Source organism: Haemaphysalis longicornis, unplaced genomic scaffold, assembly GCF_048455015.1.
Source record: "Haemaphysalis longicornis isolate Haplotype H1 unplaced genomic scaffold, Haemaphysalis longicornis Haplotype H1 scaffold_6, whole genome shotgun sequence".
Lineage (NCBI taxonomy): Eukaryota > Metazoa > Arthropoda > Arachnida > Ixodida > Ixodidae > Haemaphysalis > Haemaphysalis longicornis.
This window is the reverse complement of record NW_027526407.1, coordinates 42,654,921-42,669,147: the sequence shown is the minus strand read 5'-3', so window position 1 is coordinate 42,669,147 and position 14,227 is coordinate 42,654,921. Positions and strand designations below refer to the sequence as shown.

The 14,227-nt window shown below is 45.2% G+C and overlaps 1 protein-coding gene across 1 annotated transcript in view; it reads right to left on the bottom strand.

The window, feature by feature from the left end:
* Nucleotides 1-1,827: 1,827 nt before the first annotated feature.
* LOC144142527 (lipase member J-like) overlaps nucleotides 1,828-14,227 on the bottom strand; it is a 58,393-nt gene continuing 45,993 nt past the window's right edge. Inside the window, exons 5-9 of the mRNA XM_077674110.1 lie at nucleotides 12,907-13,002; nucleotides 9,592-9,744; nucleotides 6,744-6,815; nucleotides 3,459-3,527; nucleotides 1,828-2,720 (exon numbers count right to left, since the gene is read on the bottom strand). Of these exons, the coding sequence (XP_077530236.1) occupies nucleotides 2,469-2,720; nucleotides 3,459-3,527; nucleotides 6,744-6,815; nucleotides 9,592-9,744; nucleotides 12,907-13,002 (642 nt within the window). The 3' untranslated portion in view covers nucleotides 1,828-2,468. The remainder of the gene's footprint in view (nucleotides 2,721-3,458; nucleotides 3,528-6,743; nucleotides 6,816-9,591; nucleotides 9,745-12,906; nucleotides 13,003-14,227) is intronic.

Sequence of the window (14,227 nt, the reverse complement as noted above, 5' to 3'; positions counted from 1 at the left end):
CATACCTGGGCACGAGCTCCTAAAAAACCTGCGGACGCCGCGAAGTCTATAGGTTATCAGCCGCACTCGCCTTCTCCAGCGCTAAATTCCTTCACACTCACAGCCTTTGTCGAAAGCCGTAAAAATTGCCATAGGCATTAGCCATATATGGTCACCATAGCTGAGAAAAGTAAACCAACACTATGCGTGGACACCGGTCGTTTATATTACGTCACTTCCGCCAAATTTTTAATGCGTTTCGGTTGGTAGGGGCATCTCCCGAGTTTTTGCTTCCCTCGTGATCTGCTGCAACCTCTGATACAGACGCGCCGACACCTGCGACGCATATGACGTCATAACCACGCAGGCGCAGACCACGTACACAGGCGCCGTCTCCACGCTCTTTTCCCCTCTCCTCTTACCCGTCTCCATGGCTGCGCTGTTGTGGCATCCATTCTTTTCCCTACCTCATCTGCAGCCGCAGTTCTGGTACCCGATAGGGACATAAACCGCCCAGGATAGCCCCACCGAGATCGCGCGCGCGTGTGTGCGAGTGCGTGCGTGTGAGTGGGTGTGTTCGTGATAGAGAAGAAGCAGAGTAGTAGAAGGAGGAAGAATAAACGTCTTTCTAAACCAGTCAGCCCTGGGGAAGAGTCCTCATTCCAGGACCCCCTGAGTCCATCCGGCTTCTTGGTCTCTCTGCACCAGCCAAGGCTGGTCGTCAGTGTCCCAGTTGGACAGCCATCTCCCCAAGTGCTTAAGGAAGAGGAAGGAAAGGGTAGGAGGGGGGTTCTTATCACAGCCACACATGATATAGTAAAGGGTGCTCGGAGCCTTGCAGAAGCAGCATTGCGAGGCGTACAGAGTGGGGGCCGGAATGTGGGCTCTAGTGGGGTGGGGACATGTGTTTGTTTGGATGTCTCGGAGTTGCGCTCTCGATTTTTTAGTGAGGCTTTTGTGCGCAGGAGGATATAGTGTTCGTTCCAGACGGTAATGCTTGGTGATTTCGTGTGGAACGATGAAAGGGGGCAGACCTGCCACTGCTCGCCGAACTACTGGCTTGCCCGGTGGGTCAACTCTCGGGCACGCTGATGGGCAGCTTTGGAACCGGCCCAGCCTTATAGACAAGTATCTACGCGCATAAGCATAGATGTTCTTATTAAACTTGTATCGTGTAACATATTTAAGGTTTGATGGATTAATTTTTTGTCAGTTCACTGCTCCGCTCACGCCGTTATCACACGAAACCAGGCTGGCGTAATGAAGCTGGACTGAAAGTTGTAAGTTTCATGCGCGGTCAGATGTGGGCAGCTGGAAATCAGCGTATATTCATTAACAACCCGTTCGGTACTAAAGGTCAGGTAGAGTTTTTAGTTAATCCAGAAGGCTCAATTGTGTTGGAAACAAACTGTACCTTTTATTTATTAGATCTATAGATAACTTGGAGTAGAAAAGAGAGCAAACAAAACTGCACAATTAGTTTGCTCTAGCTTTTTTAATCCAAGTGATCTATAGATCTAATAAATAAATAAATAAATAATCAAAAAAATCAATTAATAAATAAATGCCATCATAAGGTATACATCCTTGCTATTTTATTATTGAACGTAGTAATTGCTATATCATAAGAAAACGTGCCACAAACTAGACATGGACGAACGACAGAAGATACGACAGATACAGGCGCCTGTATCTGCCGTATCTTCTCTCGTTCGTCCACATACAGTTTTCGCCACGTTTTCTTTTTTCTTTAAGTATGTACCAACTAGCTCAGCAACAAGTTTTGTTAAATCGTATTTTCAATGTCGGACTGTCACTAGCTTAACTAGCAAAGACGGACAGTGAACATGTAAAAGTAAAGATTTTATTACAACAACCTGCTTCAGCTAAAAACGAACAGCACACGCTATATACAGATCTGCTAGCGTACTACCACAGAACTAAATCTTCAATGTAAAAAAATAGGCTAACAGTTCCCGAGACAACAAATTCCCTGAGCATCAAGGACATTTGTTACCTTGCTATCGTTAAATTATTTTTCCTACAGTATGTTATGACTCATGGGCATAAATTGCATGTGCCAATAAGTTATATAAATCGGAGCTTTGCAAGGCTTTTCATATGTTCGCACGTCATTCGATGATAAAGAAATCATACACCGAGCAACAGCATGTTCTAACTACTTCAATGCTCCTCTTCGAAATATAGAGTTTCACAGCAATGTCGGCCTTGGAGTTGCATACTATTCCACTGAGAGCAAGTAGCTGGTTAGAATACAAAAACAGCACTGAGAACGTCGAGCCCTATCTTTAAACCACGGAGCAAGAATCTTATTCTTTCTCCTTGCTTTAAACGCTGATGGCGCAAATGGCAAATAGCTTCGTCGTGCCCGGCTCCCGCATGAAGTTGTTTTAGGGCACGACCCTTTTTAAGAAAAAAAAAGGAGTTTATGTCGAGATGAAAACATATTGCACACAGAAAGTCCATAACTATGACGTCGAGGCGTATCTGTTGAGGAACTCGAGCAAGTCCTTGTGGAGCACTTCGGCGTTGTTCAGTGCCACGGCGAAGTGAATGTGCGTGTAGTAGGGGTCGTCGATGAAGTGGTTTTTCTTCACTCGAGGTCCGAGGTCGCGGATGAGCTCGCGAACGTTTTCCGGCGGGACGAACTGGTCCCCACGGCTCCAAAAGATGCCCACGTCAGTCTTGACATTGCTGAGCTTGTACTCCGGCGGGTCCTCCTGCGTAGAACCAAGATTAGCTGGAGTGGAGAGTGCCTATACTTTGAGTAGTAGCAACAAGGACGAGAAATACAACAATGCCGGTCGAAGCGCATCGTTCGGAGACATGGTTGCATTGCCGCTTGAATTCAACGACTTTCTCTTTCTCTTTCAATGTTTACCCTTGTTTTGTTAAGTACCACACATCCTACATTCTACCACAGAGGTGTGGTTGCAGCCATTCGTACGTTCCCGAGAATAGGCGCCTACCATGTCAGCTGTTCTCACGTTTTTCCACGCACAAAAATGACTTTGTTTCCTTTTTGTGTCCATCGCTAGCGTCCTTTTTTTCTTCTTAACCGATTCTCTTGGGTGGTTGTGTGGTATCTTCTTTATGCAGTTTTTTGTTTTCGTTTTGTGATTTCCTGAGTGGCCGCATTAGCCCCTAACGATCTATGCGGATTTATAGATCACGTGGGTATGCGTCACAAGGGAAGCAAAGCAACAGACCAGCAACAGGCGCTAGCGACCCCGCTAGGATAGCCATTCCTTGGCCATCACGAGGGTCGGGCGCCTGATGTCGTCAATCCACCAGATTCTGTGATGGTACATGTATTTATAAGCCCGCATACGCAGACAGCGTGTGAGGGCCATACCTCCACCTTCTCATTGGTCAGAACCAAGAATGCACCATAAACCAAACCCTTCCACATGGGCAATGGCGGGTTCACTAACAATAAAAGTAACGGGACTACTCACGTGGCCGTAATACTTCTTGTTGTCTTCTGGTCCGTAGTCAAACTTCTGTGCCTTCTTCGAATTCAAGAGCTGTTTCAAATAAAACGTAGGAAAGATGCGATTATTTCTGTTAACGACACAACAGAAAGAGCTTGCCCACTTCTGCCTTCCTTGTACACTGACATAGCACCTTCTATAATAAATAAGCGGCCAGCGCTCTGTTTTTTTAATAGCGCACTGTGCTACTGTTTATAAAACAGCACGCTACAGAGGACACCCTTCCAGCACCCTTACAAATCTAGCCTTTTACATGCCATTTTTGCTGGAACATTGATTAGCTGTAATAGCGCACGAAAAGATGACACAGAGGTATGCACTGTCAACCAGGTGTATTAACAATATCGCTACTGTCCCATGAGTCAGCCACTTCCCTCTCCCGAAGGAATCTAAGAAAGTGCGACTATGCGCTCTGGCGAAAAGGCAAATCTTGCCAGGAAAACACCGCCTGATCCAACTAGGCAAACAGCAAACGAACCAACCAATGTCAGCCAATGTCAACCACTGTCAAGAATTATTCAAGAGCCAATAAATATTCACTAACAAGCGTTTCTTTTTTGGGAGATACGATAATTTGCAAAAATATTGACTCACACACAGTAACATGGAGAGGAGGGAGTAAAAAGGAGGAATTGCTAACAGTTCTCGGGGTACTGCTGCACGCACCTGTATGCTCGTTCTTTCTCTGTTAGCGCAATGGGTGCCGAAAAACAGTTTGAGCAGTCCGTTTGGATACAGCCTGCATAAGCAGACTCGTTTTCAAATATTTGCCCTGTTGTACACATTACGACGGTTCAGGATGATCTCGCAATTCATTCGGCCGCGACTTTGCCCGTGCAATTACTGTTACTCGTGCACAGAAATAACTGGCACAAGTAATCCTCACTTCTCAACTGTTGCCGTAGGGCTATTATTTGGGATCTGAGCGAGCACAACAGATGGTATAGAGTACGTTCTGTTGGCTCGATCTCTTAACCGTGGTCCATAGGTCTTCACTTTACCTTAAAGATTAGTCTGTGTTGCGCAATCTTCTTTCTGTCGGCACCCATTCAACTTGGCGGTTTGCTTTTAATTTGAGTGAATTTCTGTGCACCTGTCTCAGTACACGTGTGCATGTTATTCTACGCATCTATGCATCTAAGTTCTGTTCAATTTACTGCTTTATCCCACTGCCCCACACTATGACCCGAGATGATAACAGCGAAACCTACTGCAGGAGACTCACGATATCTCAAACTCGAAGGGACCCCAGCATTTTGCTTCAATGATCACAAGTTCGATTTATCAGAAGTTCTCATGAATATCACTCGGGGCAACGTACCAACTTGCGTTGTAATGAACCATTCACGTATATTTGTAATACAACATTTAGGCACATTGCTTAAGTGCAATTCAGGCTTTGACAAAAATCATCAAATCGATTGCTTTGTCTTTGCATAAAAGTTCCAAACAGAGTTTTTGATGCCAGCAAGGTAGCCAATGTATTGCGAGTTTTCCTCAATCCACACGGAGTTGTTGGAGCGCGCGGTTTTGCTTTGGCAGGGGTAGGCGGGTAATCGACTTTATTTGTGATTGTCATTAAGATAACGATGCAAATGTGAGGCTATAAGCGGCAAATGCAACAGATATTTTCCGGCTAAGACAAGCAAAATCACAAATTAACCGAATTTACGCAATAGAGCAGTTTAAACTAGGAAGCTTTAAAATACACTGAGAACATAGCGGGTCAGCCGAAAAATTGAAATTTGATTGATTGATTGATTGATTGATTGATTGATTGATTGATTGATTGATTGATTGATTGATTGATTGATTGATTGATTGATTGATTGATTGATTGATTGATTGATTGATTGATTGATTGATTGATTGATTGTAGGGTTTGTTACCATTTGAAGTTATTTGAATTCACGGAATTGTCCGAGTTTGAATCTACCTTAAAGTAGCATGTGTGCTGTAATTGGAAAGGGCAATTCTTATCATCGATAGAAGGGCGTTCGAGCCCAACCATTCTGCACGCGACATTCAGATTAATTGGCGTAAATGTTAAGTAACTCTTCGTTACTTCACAATCACTTGGAAATTTTGGGACTAATGAGAAAAAACGTTGCAGCAGCAAACCGGCGCGCCCCGTTCCTGTGGTGTCACAGTAGTTTAAATTCGCTCTTCTGAGCCTACAGTTCACTGAAGTGGCACCTCGTAAAAAATGGTTGGAATACGTACCCTACTCCTCCTACAAACAGCAAAATATAAGGTAGGCACGTACTCTTCCTTCGGGCATTTGACCTAGAGCCTCGTTTACCGCAAACCCCTCCTCATCCCCTCCTAAACTTTTCTTGATAGCCATTGCGCATTGTACCGTGTAATCATGAAAGCACGTCGTCAGATTTCGACCGATATGAAATAAATGCGTAGGGGAATTAATCAGGGACGGTATAAAATAGTTGCCTCTATCTTCTTTTGTTGTTGTTACTGCTCCTATGTTCTTCCAATCATACAAACATTTTAAATTCCGTGTTAACTAAGCACAACCAGCCAAATCTCTGCTTACAGTTGCGTACGGGACGCGTAACCACACGAACTCTTTCCTGAATTCAAGGAGAGAAGTCCTCCTTTTTTGTGTGGGAAAGTAGCTGATGCGCAAGATTCAGATTGTGTTGACATTTGAACAAATAATTGCGAAGTTTCCCTATGTCTCGCTCGTTCAGCGGTATAAACAACTGTTCCTTCCCAGAGGCAGATCTTCAATCTCTATCATGCCTCGCCCGTACAAAAAAAAATGCCGACCAGCTGTAAACATACTGTAGAACTTGGCACTACGGTAACATCCCAGAAACAGCAGTGCGCCATGTAGCAAAACAAGTACAAACTACAAAACTTGTCCTGCGTGTCTTTTCTCATCCTCTCAGTTCTTCTATAGCCATGTCAGTAAGTATATGGGCGACGCAACGAACACAGTGCATGCTTCATTGCCCCTTGCTAATGTGGTCTATAACAACACCTTGTCAACTGAACTCTCAACTTGTGCATGATTACCCATGGCACACAGTTGGCCACGTCTGTTGGCGATGTCTGTCTAACCCAAAGCTTGTGTGAATCATGCGAGCTGTAAAGATTTGCCTGAATGTTGTCGACACTTCACTCCCAATGCCGACTTCCGTTGTGTCAGTTGGGACTTTGTCAAGTTTGCCGGGTAACTGCTTGACACGCGCTTTTCTGCAATTATAACCCAAGGGTTTTTCAACCCACCTGCAAAAAGTGAACGAGGTTCTTCAGAGATGTTCCAGCCGGGGCGTGGCAAAGGTACACTGGAATCCTGGACTGCATTGGAGAAAAAAGATAAAAAATTATTTTCATGGCGGCCTAAAGTACTACACTCTCAACACCTGCAATCTTCATGCAGCCTGCACTGCGCAATTATTCGCAAATTCCTTGTTCGCAACACGCCCAAGCAAACTACCGATATTAGACAGGGCTGTTTCGTGCAGAGCAAATTGCATTCATGTAGAATACTCGGCAGCCGTTTGTGTATTTATGTAGCACACGTAGCGAAACCGCCGCGCCATTTCACCCGTCAGCTTGCAACGAAGTTTGGGTCGTTCTTTTGGGCGGGCAAGACAGAAAAAGTGTCGCGTGCGCTGTTGAGACTGCCCAAGTCAATGGGTGGTTTTAGTCTGCCTTGCTTGCAGACCATTTGTAGCGTGCTGGCCGTACGCGCATTGTTCGACCTTGTGGACTCAACTGAGTACCCAGGGAGGGCGCTGCTGCAGTACTTTCTGGGAACTCACCGCTAATTTTTTTATGACGAACGCATTGCCGGTCCCTCTGCTGAGCAGTCACCGCCATTTTATGCCTATGTTGTCAAAACACTGAGAAACGTCCAGTCTACCTTGCCAAGCCTAAATTTTAGGGAAAGTACAGCAAGCGAATTGTGCGAAAAAGTGTCAATAAACCAATTAGATAGTCAGCAGACAGCAAGATCACGCGGTGTCCATTGGCATCAGCTGACTTCGACGGAGCTTCCTTCTGATGTTAGGGATTTCGGATGGTTGCGTGGCTGGCAAGTTCTTCCCACGTGTGACCGTCTGGCGAGATTCGGCATCGTGCGTTCCTCACGGTGCCCGCACTGCGGGAACACTGAAACATTGGAACATGCCTTGTTTCAGTGTCGTGTAGCGGTAACGTTTTGGACTGTGCTAAGCAGGTTGTTTTGTCTTAAACTTAGAATGAGCACACGTTCAAATGACACGTTGGTGAACTTCCTGATGTGTGCTGGTGCATTTGTATTATGGCGAAATCATGGTGCCGCGTGTCTTCGTGCCCGACCGCAACGAGCGATGTTTCCACTGCTGTGGCGTGTGCGGTCAATGCTTATGAATCACTTAGACAATGAGTTGGCAGTTCTGGGAGAAGAAGCCTTCCTGTTACGCTGGTCCACGCGTTTCATGGCGGTCAGGAATAACATCCTGAGCATCACTATTGTGCCGTACTGACTTTCAAAGAGTTTCTGAACTCTTTCTTTGAACACATGTGAACTTTTTGTGCATTGATTTCAGAGAAGCTTAATTGTTTCACCACCATAAACAGTTGTTGTGCAAAGTGTAGGCTGCCCGGAGTACTTGGAAACTGATTAGATTTTTGTTTCTGTTTTTTTCGGGCAGCGCTGTTACCACTAGTCGCTTTGAGCTGATATGTGGTTTTGTAATAAATTCTCTTCTCATTTATTATACACATACCCATAGTACATTTACAGAAATTATTGCCGGCTGGAACTGGTGCGAATAGATTACAAACCAGACAGACTGTAGATAGAAGGCAATAACTTTGTAAAAAATAGATGGGGTCAACAAAGCTGGTTTTTTAATGAGTATGTTAAGACCCCGGTCGGTAAGGCGGGGCCGCTATAAAAGCGTACAGTGCCAGTGTTATTTTACAAGAAAAAGGTGAAAAATATGCACAAAAGGAGGAAAAGACGTACGGAGACAATTTCGTACCACAACATATAACACCTTTGTATTATTCTTAGGGGAAAGCATATTGAAATATATCTGCTCTACTCATCAGATTTCTCGAATGATCAGCACGAGAGAGTTCGCAAGTAGGCCTTTGCAAATTAATCGCTTTATTGATTAGCGTTGGGCCGTTACGTGTGTTGTAAAATAGCGACACTCATAAAAACTTTCGTCTCTTTGATTTTCTTTTCCGTAAAGTCCCTCTGACCGGTAATAAGGCGTGTTCTACGTGCCTGTACAAGCGGAATCAAGGCGGCATACTGTCTTTCTAATGTTGCGCTAGATTAACTGCATACGCTTCTCTATTCGATTTCGTTAAGATGTACAATGTAATACAGGAATATTCTAACGCTCTAACACGGGGGGAGGGGGGGGGGCACTTCGACGCGTACGAAGTTTTCTTCAGTTTAGTTTGAACCCTACCACTTTCAGCAACTCAAAGTCAATCCCCGTATGGCTTTAATCCATAAGCTAAAGTCGAGCCCAAATAAAAAATATCGCTTTCCGTACTGGCGAAGATAGTACATCTGCTAACACCGAAGTGAAAATTGCCACTGCTGATTCTAGAAAGCCTGCTGCACACGCTGACAGTGGCCTTCATCGCGTCGACGCATTGTAAGCCATAAAGCTGCGTACTGGTAAGGGCCCATTCGTATTTTAATAGTCAACGGTCGGTGTGTCCCTTTTTCGAGTCATTCGTCTGATTTGTGGAACAAACGTGTCAGCGAGTTCACTTTTGTAGTCCCCAAAACGCTGTAGTATCAGGGTTTTTCGGTTTTTGTACTTTGACTGTAACCCCCTCCGCCGTCAAATCGTGCTGAATTAGCGTCTCGACTGGGGCCAGTTGGTTCATTCTGATCTTAAACAACAGCGCAAAAGACAAGGACTAGGGAAGAAGCACAGACAGTGCTTGTCTGTGCTTCTTCCCTAGTCCTTGTCTTTTGCGCTGTTGTTTAAGATCAAATCGTGCCTTTCGGAGATGTCATATTCCCGTACTACAGGACAGGACCAATAAAGTCGACAGGACCCAGAAAAACCCGGGTATCACAAGACGAAGGTGCACGCGTACGCTCAGAAGTCTGTACCTCGTTGATGTACTTGCTGCCCAGGTTGCTGAATCCGTCTCCGAAGAAAGAGCAGATGGCTCTCGTGGGGAAGGCGCAGAAGCTGCGCGCCAGCGGTAACAGCGGGAACCCCTTCGGCATAATCTCGTACTGGCCGGCCAAGTACATGGCGTTCTGCGAACAGTAGCAGGTGATGAACTGATCACTTTTGGGCATTCCTTTAATGGTCCATCAAAAAGCTCCCCTCACAAAATCCCTGCAACAAAAGTTCTGGCCTCTCTAGTTGCCGTTTCTACTTATTACCGGGGATGCAAGAAATCAAATGCCCGGAAGAAAAAAATAACTCAGGAGGATCTTGACCCATGCCTTGCCACAAAGGTGCTCTGGTCTCTGACCAAACATGCAGACGTATCTAACGTGCCACTGCAGGACGGGTGGAGATGAAGGCACAAGGAAAGACAGATATTGCCAGCGTTTCTTCGCAGAAGCACCTTTCGGAATATTCAAAAAATTGTCAGGGTCATGAAAGAGAGGGAAGTACGGGTAACTTATTACTCTGCCCGCACATATAATCGCCATGTCGTTGCGGTTGCCCGTGTCGCATCCTCACCTATAGTCCATTCTAGAATGATAAGTACTAAAACAAAACACTAACATTTTTTCTATGCCTTTAACATGAAAGTTCAACTTTACTGGCATGATCAAGCCGAGAGGAGGCATGAGCTTCATGGAGACGTTGAATTTAAATTAGTTTTATCCATGAAAACTAGGGGGCACTGTTTTTCATGAATGAAAGCCTTCGGCAGCGCATACCATTTGACGGACGTAACAAACAGTCTTTCAAAAACTATGAACTGTCCAGTATAAGCCGGGTAGCTTACGGAACCCCTTATTTGGCCCTGAAAACATCTGAAAAATCCAGGCTCAATGTCATGATTCGTCAAGCATATAAGACAGCATTAGGACTGCACCAAAAAACATCGACGAAGAGATTATTGCATCTTGGACTACATAACACATGGGAGGAAATACAGGAGGCGCATCGTAGCTCTCAACTGGAACGCTTACGCTTAACACCAACGGGACGAGCTACACTGCGACGGCTGGGATATGCCATACCGTCACTGCAAGACCATAAGGAGCAGGTTCCACTCCAACTCAGAAAAGCCATCAGGGTAGCCCCCATCCCAAGCCCAATACGCGCAGCAACTTCCGATTATCAAGCACGTTCAGACAACCGCCATTTCCTAAGGGATGCTCAGCGACTTTAAAAAAGCACCAATGATAGATAATGAATTGGAGTTTTCCGTCATCGTTATCATCCCCACTGTCAAAGGTATCCTCCGCGTGGCCCTGTTTATCGCGTGCACGGGCTAATTCCTGTTCCATTCTGCCAATGTGATTGGCTAGCGCTGTGGTCAGCGCACTCACCCCCTGCTGTTGCGACGCGAGTTTACGTTCCGCACAAATCTACATGTGCTTTTTATTAAAGTGAAAGCTTTCGTAGTGGGACCAACGGCGTCCTATCAAAAAACTTAATCATTTCGCCATAGACAGCTTGGTCGACTGGAAAGCTCGGACAAGATCTCTGCACGAAGACGCGGGTTCGATTCCAGGCCGCAGCGGCCGCTTTTCTGATGGAGTCGAAACGCAAAACCGCCCGCGGAAACGAGATTTCGGCACACGTTCAAGATCCCCAGGTGGTCAAAATTAATCGGGAGCCCTCGACTACGGCGCGCCTCATCGCCTGCGTTGGGCCGGCGCGTTAAAACCTACAATCATCGTCATCATCTGATAAGATGTCTGGACACACGGCGCGTACGTAAAACTGGGCTTCAGTTGTGTTAAGGCGGTCACTTGAAAACCACGAAAAAGGAACGGTTCTAGGTAAGACAATGCACGCATCGATCATGAAGGAGGAATACGATAGCATACCTTTATCTCATAAATCACGTATCGGTGTACATTTAGATCGTTCGTGGATGCGTTTACTTACGGCGCGAAAAAACGTCGCATGGGTTCGTTCCTCGGTTGCTATTTCGGTCTTTGAAGGTTTGAAGATCGATTAAACGCACTTTCAGCGGAGGTTGGACACACTTTTGCCGTACCTTTTGACGCACTTTTGATGTAGTTTTTATGTGAGAAAGCTTTCTCTCTTCTCTCAACTGACTTTAGGAAGATATGGTAAAGTTGTTTGTTTATTTTCGCCTTACAGCGGGGTGACGCCCACGATGACTACGGTCACTTTGAGCGTATGATTAGACACCAAAGGCTTTCGCCATTGTAAAAACTGACAGTGACGCACCTAAATCTGTCCCTGGTCATCGAACGCCCAAGAAATTGTACACACAGACAACTGCGCTTCCTTCCTATTTTAGTAGCGTCTCCAACTCATGGGATGTTTCCGACATTGTGAAAAGAAAAATCAGAGTGCACAGAAACGATAAATTGGTTAAATTCATATGTGACTTGCGGAATTTTTTTCAGTCAGATGCCCGTCGTTGTTTTTAATGCTTTTTTGTAAAAGCCAAACGAGTATATAGCTAAGCTAACCTAAATGGGAATCTGCGCTACGAGAGTTGCGGGCCGGAAAATGTGCAATTTATTTTGCAATGACTCATAGCAAAGCTTTGTACAATTTTCAGTTCCTTACAGAAAAAAAAAGATGCCTTTAAATTGAAAACTGAACTTTGAGTGGTATTTTTCGGAAACTTTTGATGTTCCTACACTGCTGCGTCCGAGTTTGACGGCTCGCCTAGATTGTTAGATTCACTGTATTTAACAAATCTTTCATATTTTGACCAAGCTAAAACATTTTAAGGCCTTAAAGGCCTGCAGTTATGCTGTACATCACTCCTCATTAAGGTATTGTAAACGGTATGTCCCTATCTTTCACGGCATAACCAATCATTCTCTTAGCCTCTTTCTCTTGAGTATAACTTTATTGACTTGTATTGCTGCCTGCGTCTAATGGGATAACTTCGCCGATCCTTTATTAGTTCCCTGAAAGCAAATAAATGTAAATTTGGCAGCACAAATTACAGATTTGACAAATTACATATGTTCGCGTGGGCAAAAATGCAAATTTTCGCCACAAAACATTTGGGGAATTGATCCCAGAACGTGACAAAAACAATGTGGCAATCTGGTATTCCTAATAATTATTCAGTCTTGACGATAAAATTACAGACGCTAAGAAAATCGTCTGATGTACCCGTCGTAGCCATCTGTACGTTGAATGTTCCAGATAACTTTGAAACCAGCTGGCATTGATGGATATCGTGCTGTTATCTTATCTCTCAACAATGAGACAGACACTAAATCCCAGCTGCTTACCAAATAACGCTCAGCATATGGGGCAACCATTTCGATGACAGCGACGTGCATGTGTGAGAGCTTGTTGAAAGGAGCCAGGCCAGCGAACGCTTTCACCTGCGACAGTGGAGTCATGCCGAGAAAAGAAAATCATCCGACAAATGAATTTTTATCCCTTGATGGGGAAACGATGTGTGATCACAAGTTTGCAGTCTGGGTGGTTGAAAAAGAGAGAGAGAAAACATATTAATCCGCTCGAAGGTGGAAGTGTATACCCCCAGTCCGCGAAATCATTCGTTGCCCTAGTCGTCTTCGCCCGGGTTACCAGAGCAGTCCGGTGCTCCAGACTACAAATGGTAAACAGTGTTTCCCTTAGGTATGTAGAGGAACGTGTGAAAAGGGGTGGTAGGGCTGGGTTGTGCGCGCATTATAGGACTCTTAATTGTTGCAAAACCTGTACTGAGCAGTTTACTTAGGGGGGAAACATGAACGCATTCAGACTGGGTGTGCGAACCTGCCTGTTTGAAATAATTTGTAGCTGCGGGGCAGTTCTTATTGGTGGAAAATATTAGTGTTCCACAGCAAATATCTGTTACATTGTGTTACCACATATAGTACGAAAATATCTATTTCTACTGTGTTACACTGCCAACCGGCCCATGGACGATCAGTGAGTATGAGGCTGCTTGGCATGTCATCAACTCAACTTGAGTGCTACCTAACGTCAAGCCTAAGCATAGGACGTTAGGCTTAACGTCGAGTTTTGAGGTCAAGCTTGGCCAACCGGTATCAATTGGAAAAAGCACTCGTTATACATATGGTTCTTCAAGCTGCAGGCTCCAATTGACGTCGTAAGACTTCAAAGTGAGACGTTAGGCCAAAGTTCCAGCGCACAGGTACGTGCTGCTGTTCTTGCAAAGTGCTACATACCCACAGAGCAACCCATACCCGCAGTGGGGTATTGGACAACGCTTTAGTAGCGTGGGCAGATGCTCTTAGGACGCGAAATTTTCTTCCCCTGTGGGTACGAGCACACCACTTGTTGTACGCACTCAGCGCTACCTACTGGTTTGCTTCGAACAGTTCATCTATTCTTTTTAACAACTGCTAAAAGACCTCGTAGTGTGGTTGCACAGGGACATCCCTCAACGAACCCTCAATACATACCTGCCATTACTGCCTTGCGGCATTCGCTTTTTGCCACTGGACAATGACGGGGGCGCGCCCTGTGATATGTTCATGTCGCTTGGTCTGCATTCTCTGTGGGAAACTCGCATGGAAGTTCAAAATGCAGACGAGAAAGCTCGTACAGTCCGAAATTGTTGCATTGAAAGTGTTGCCT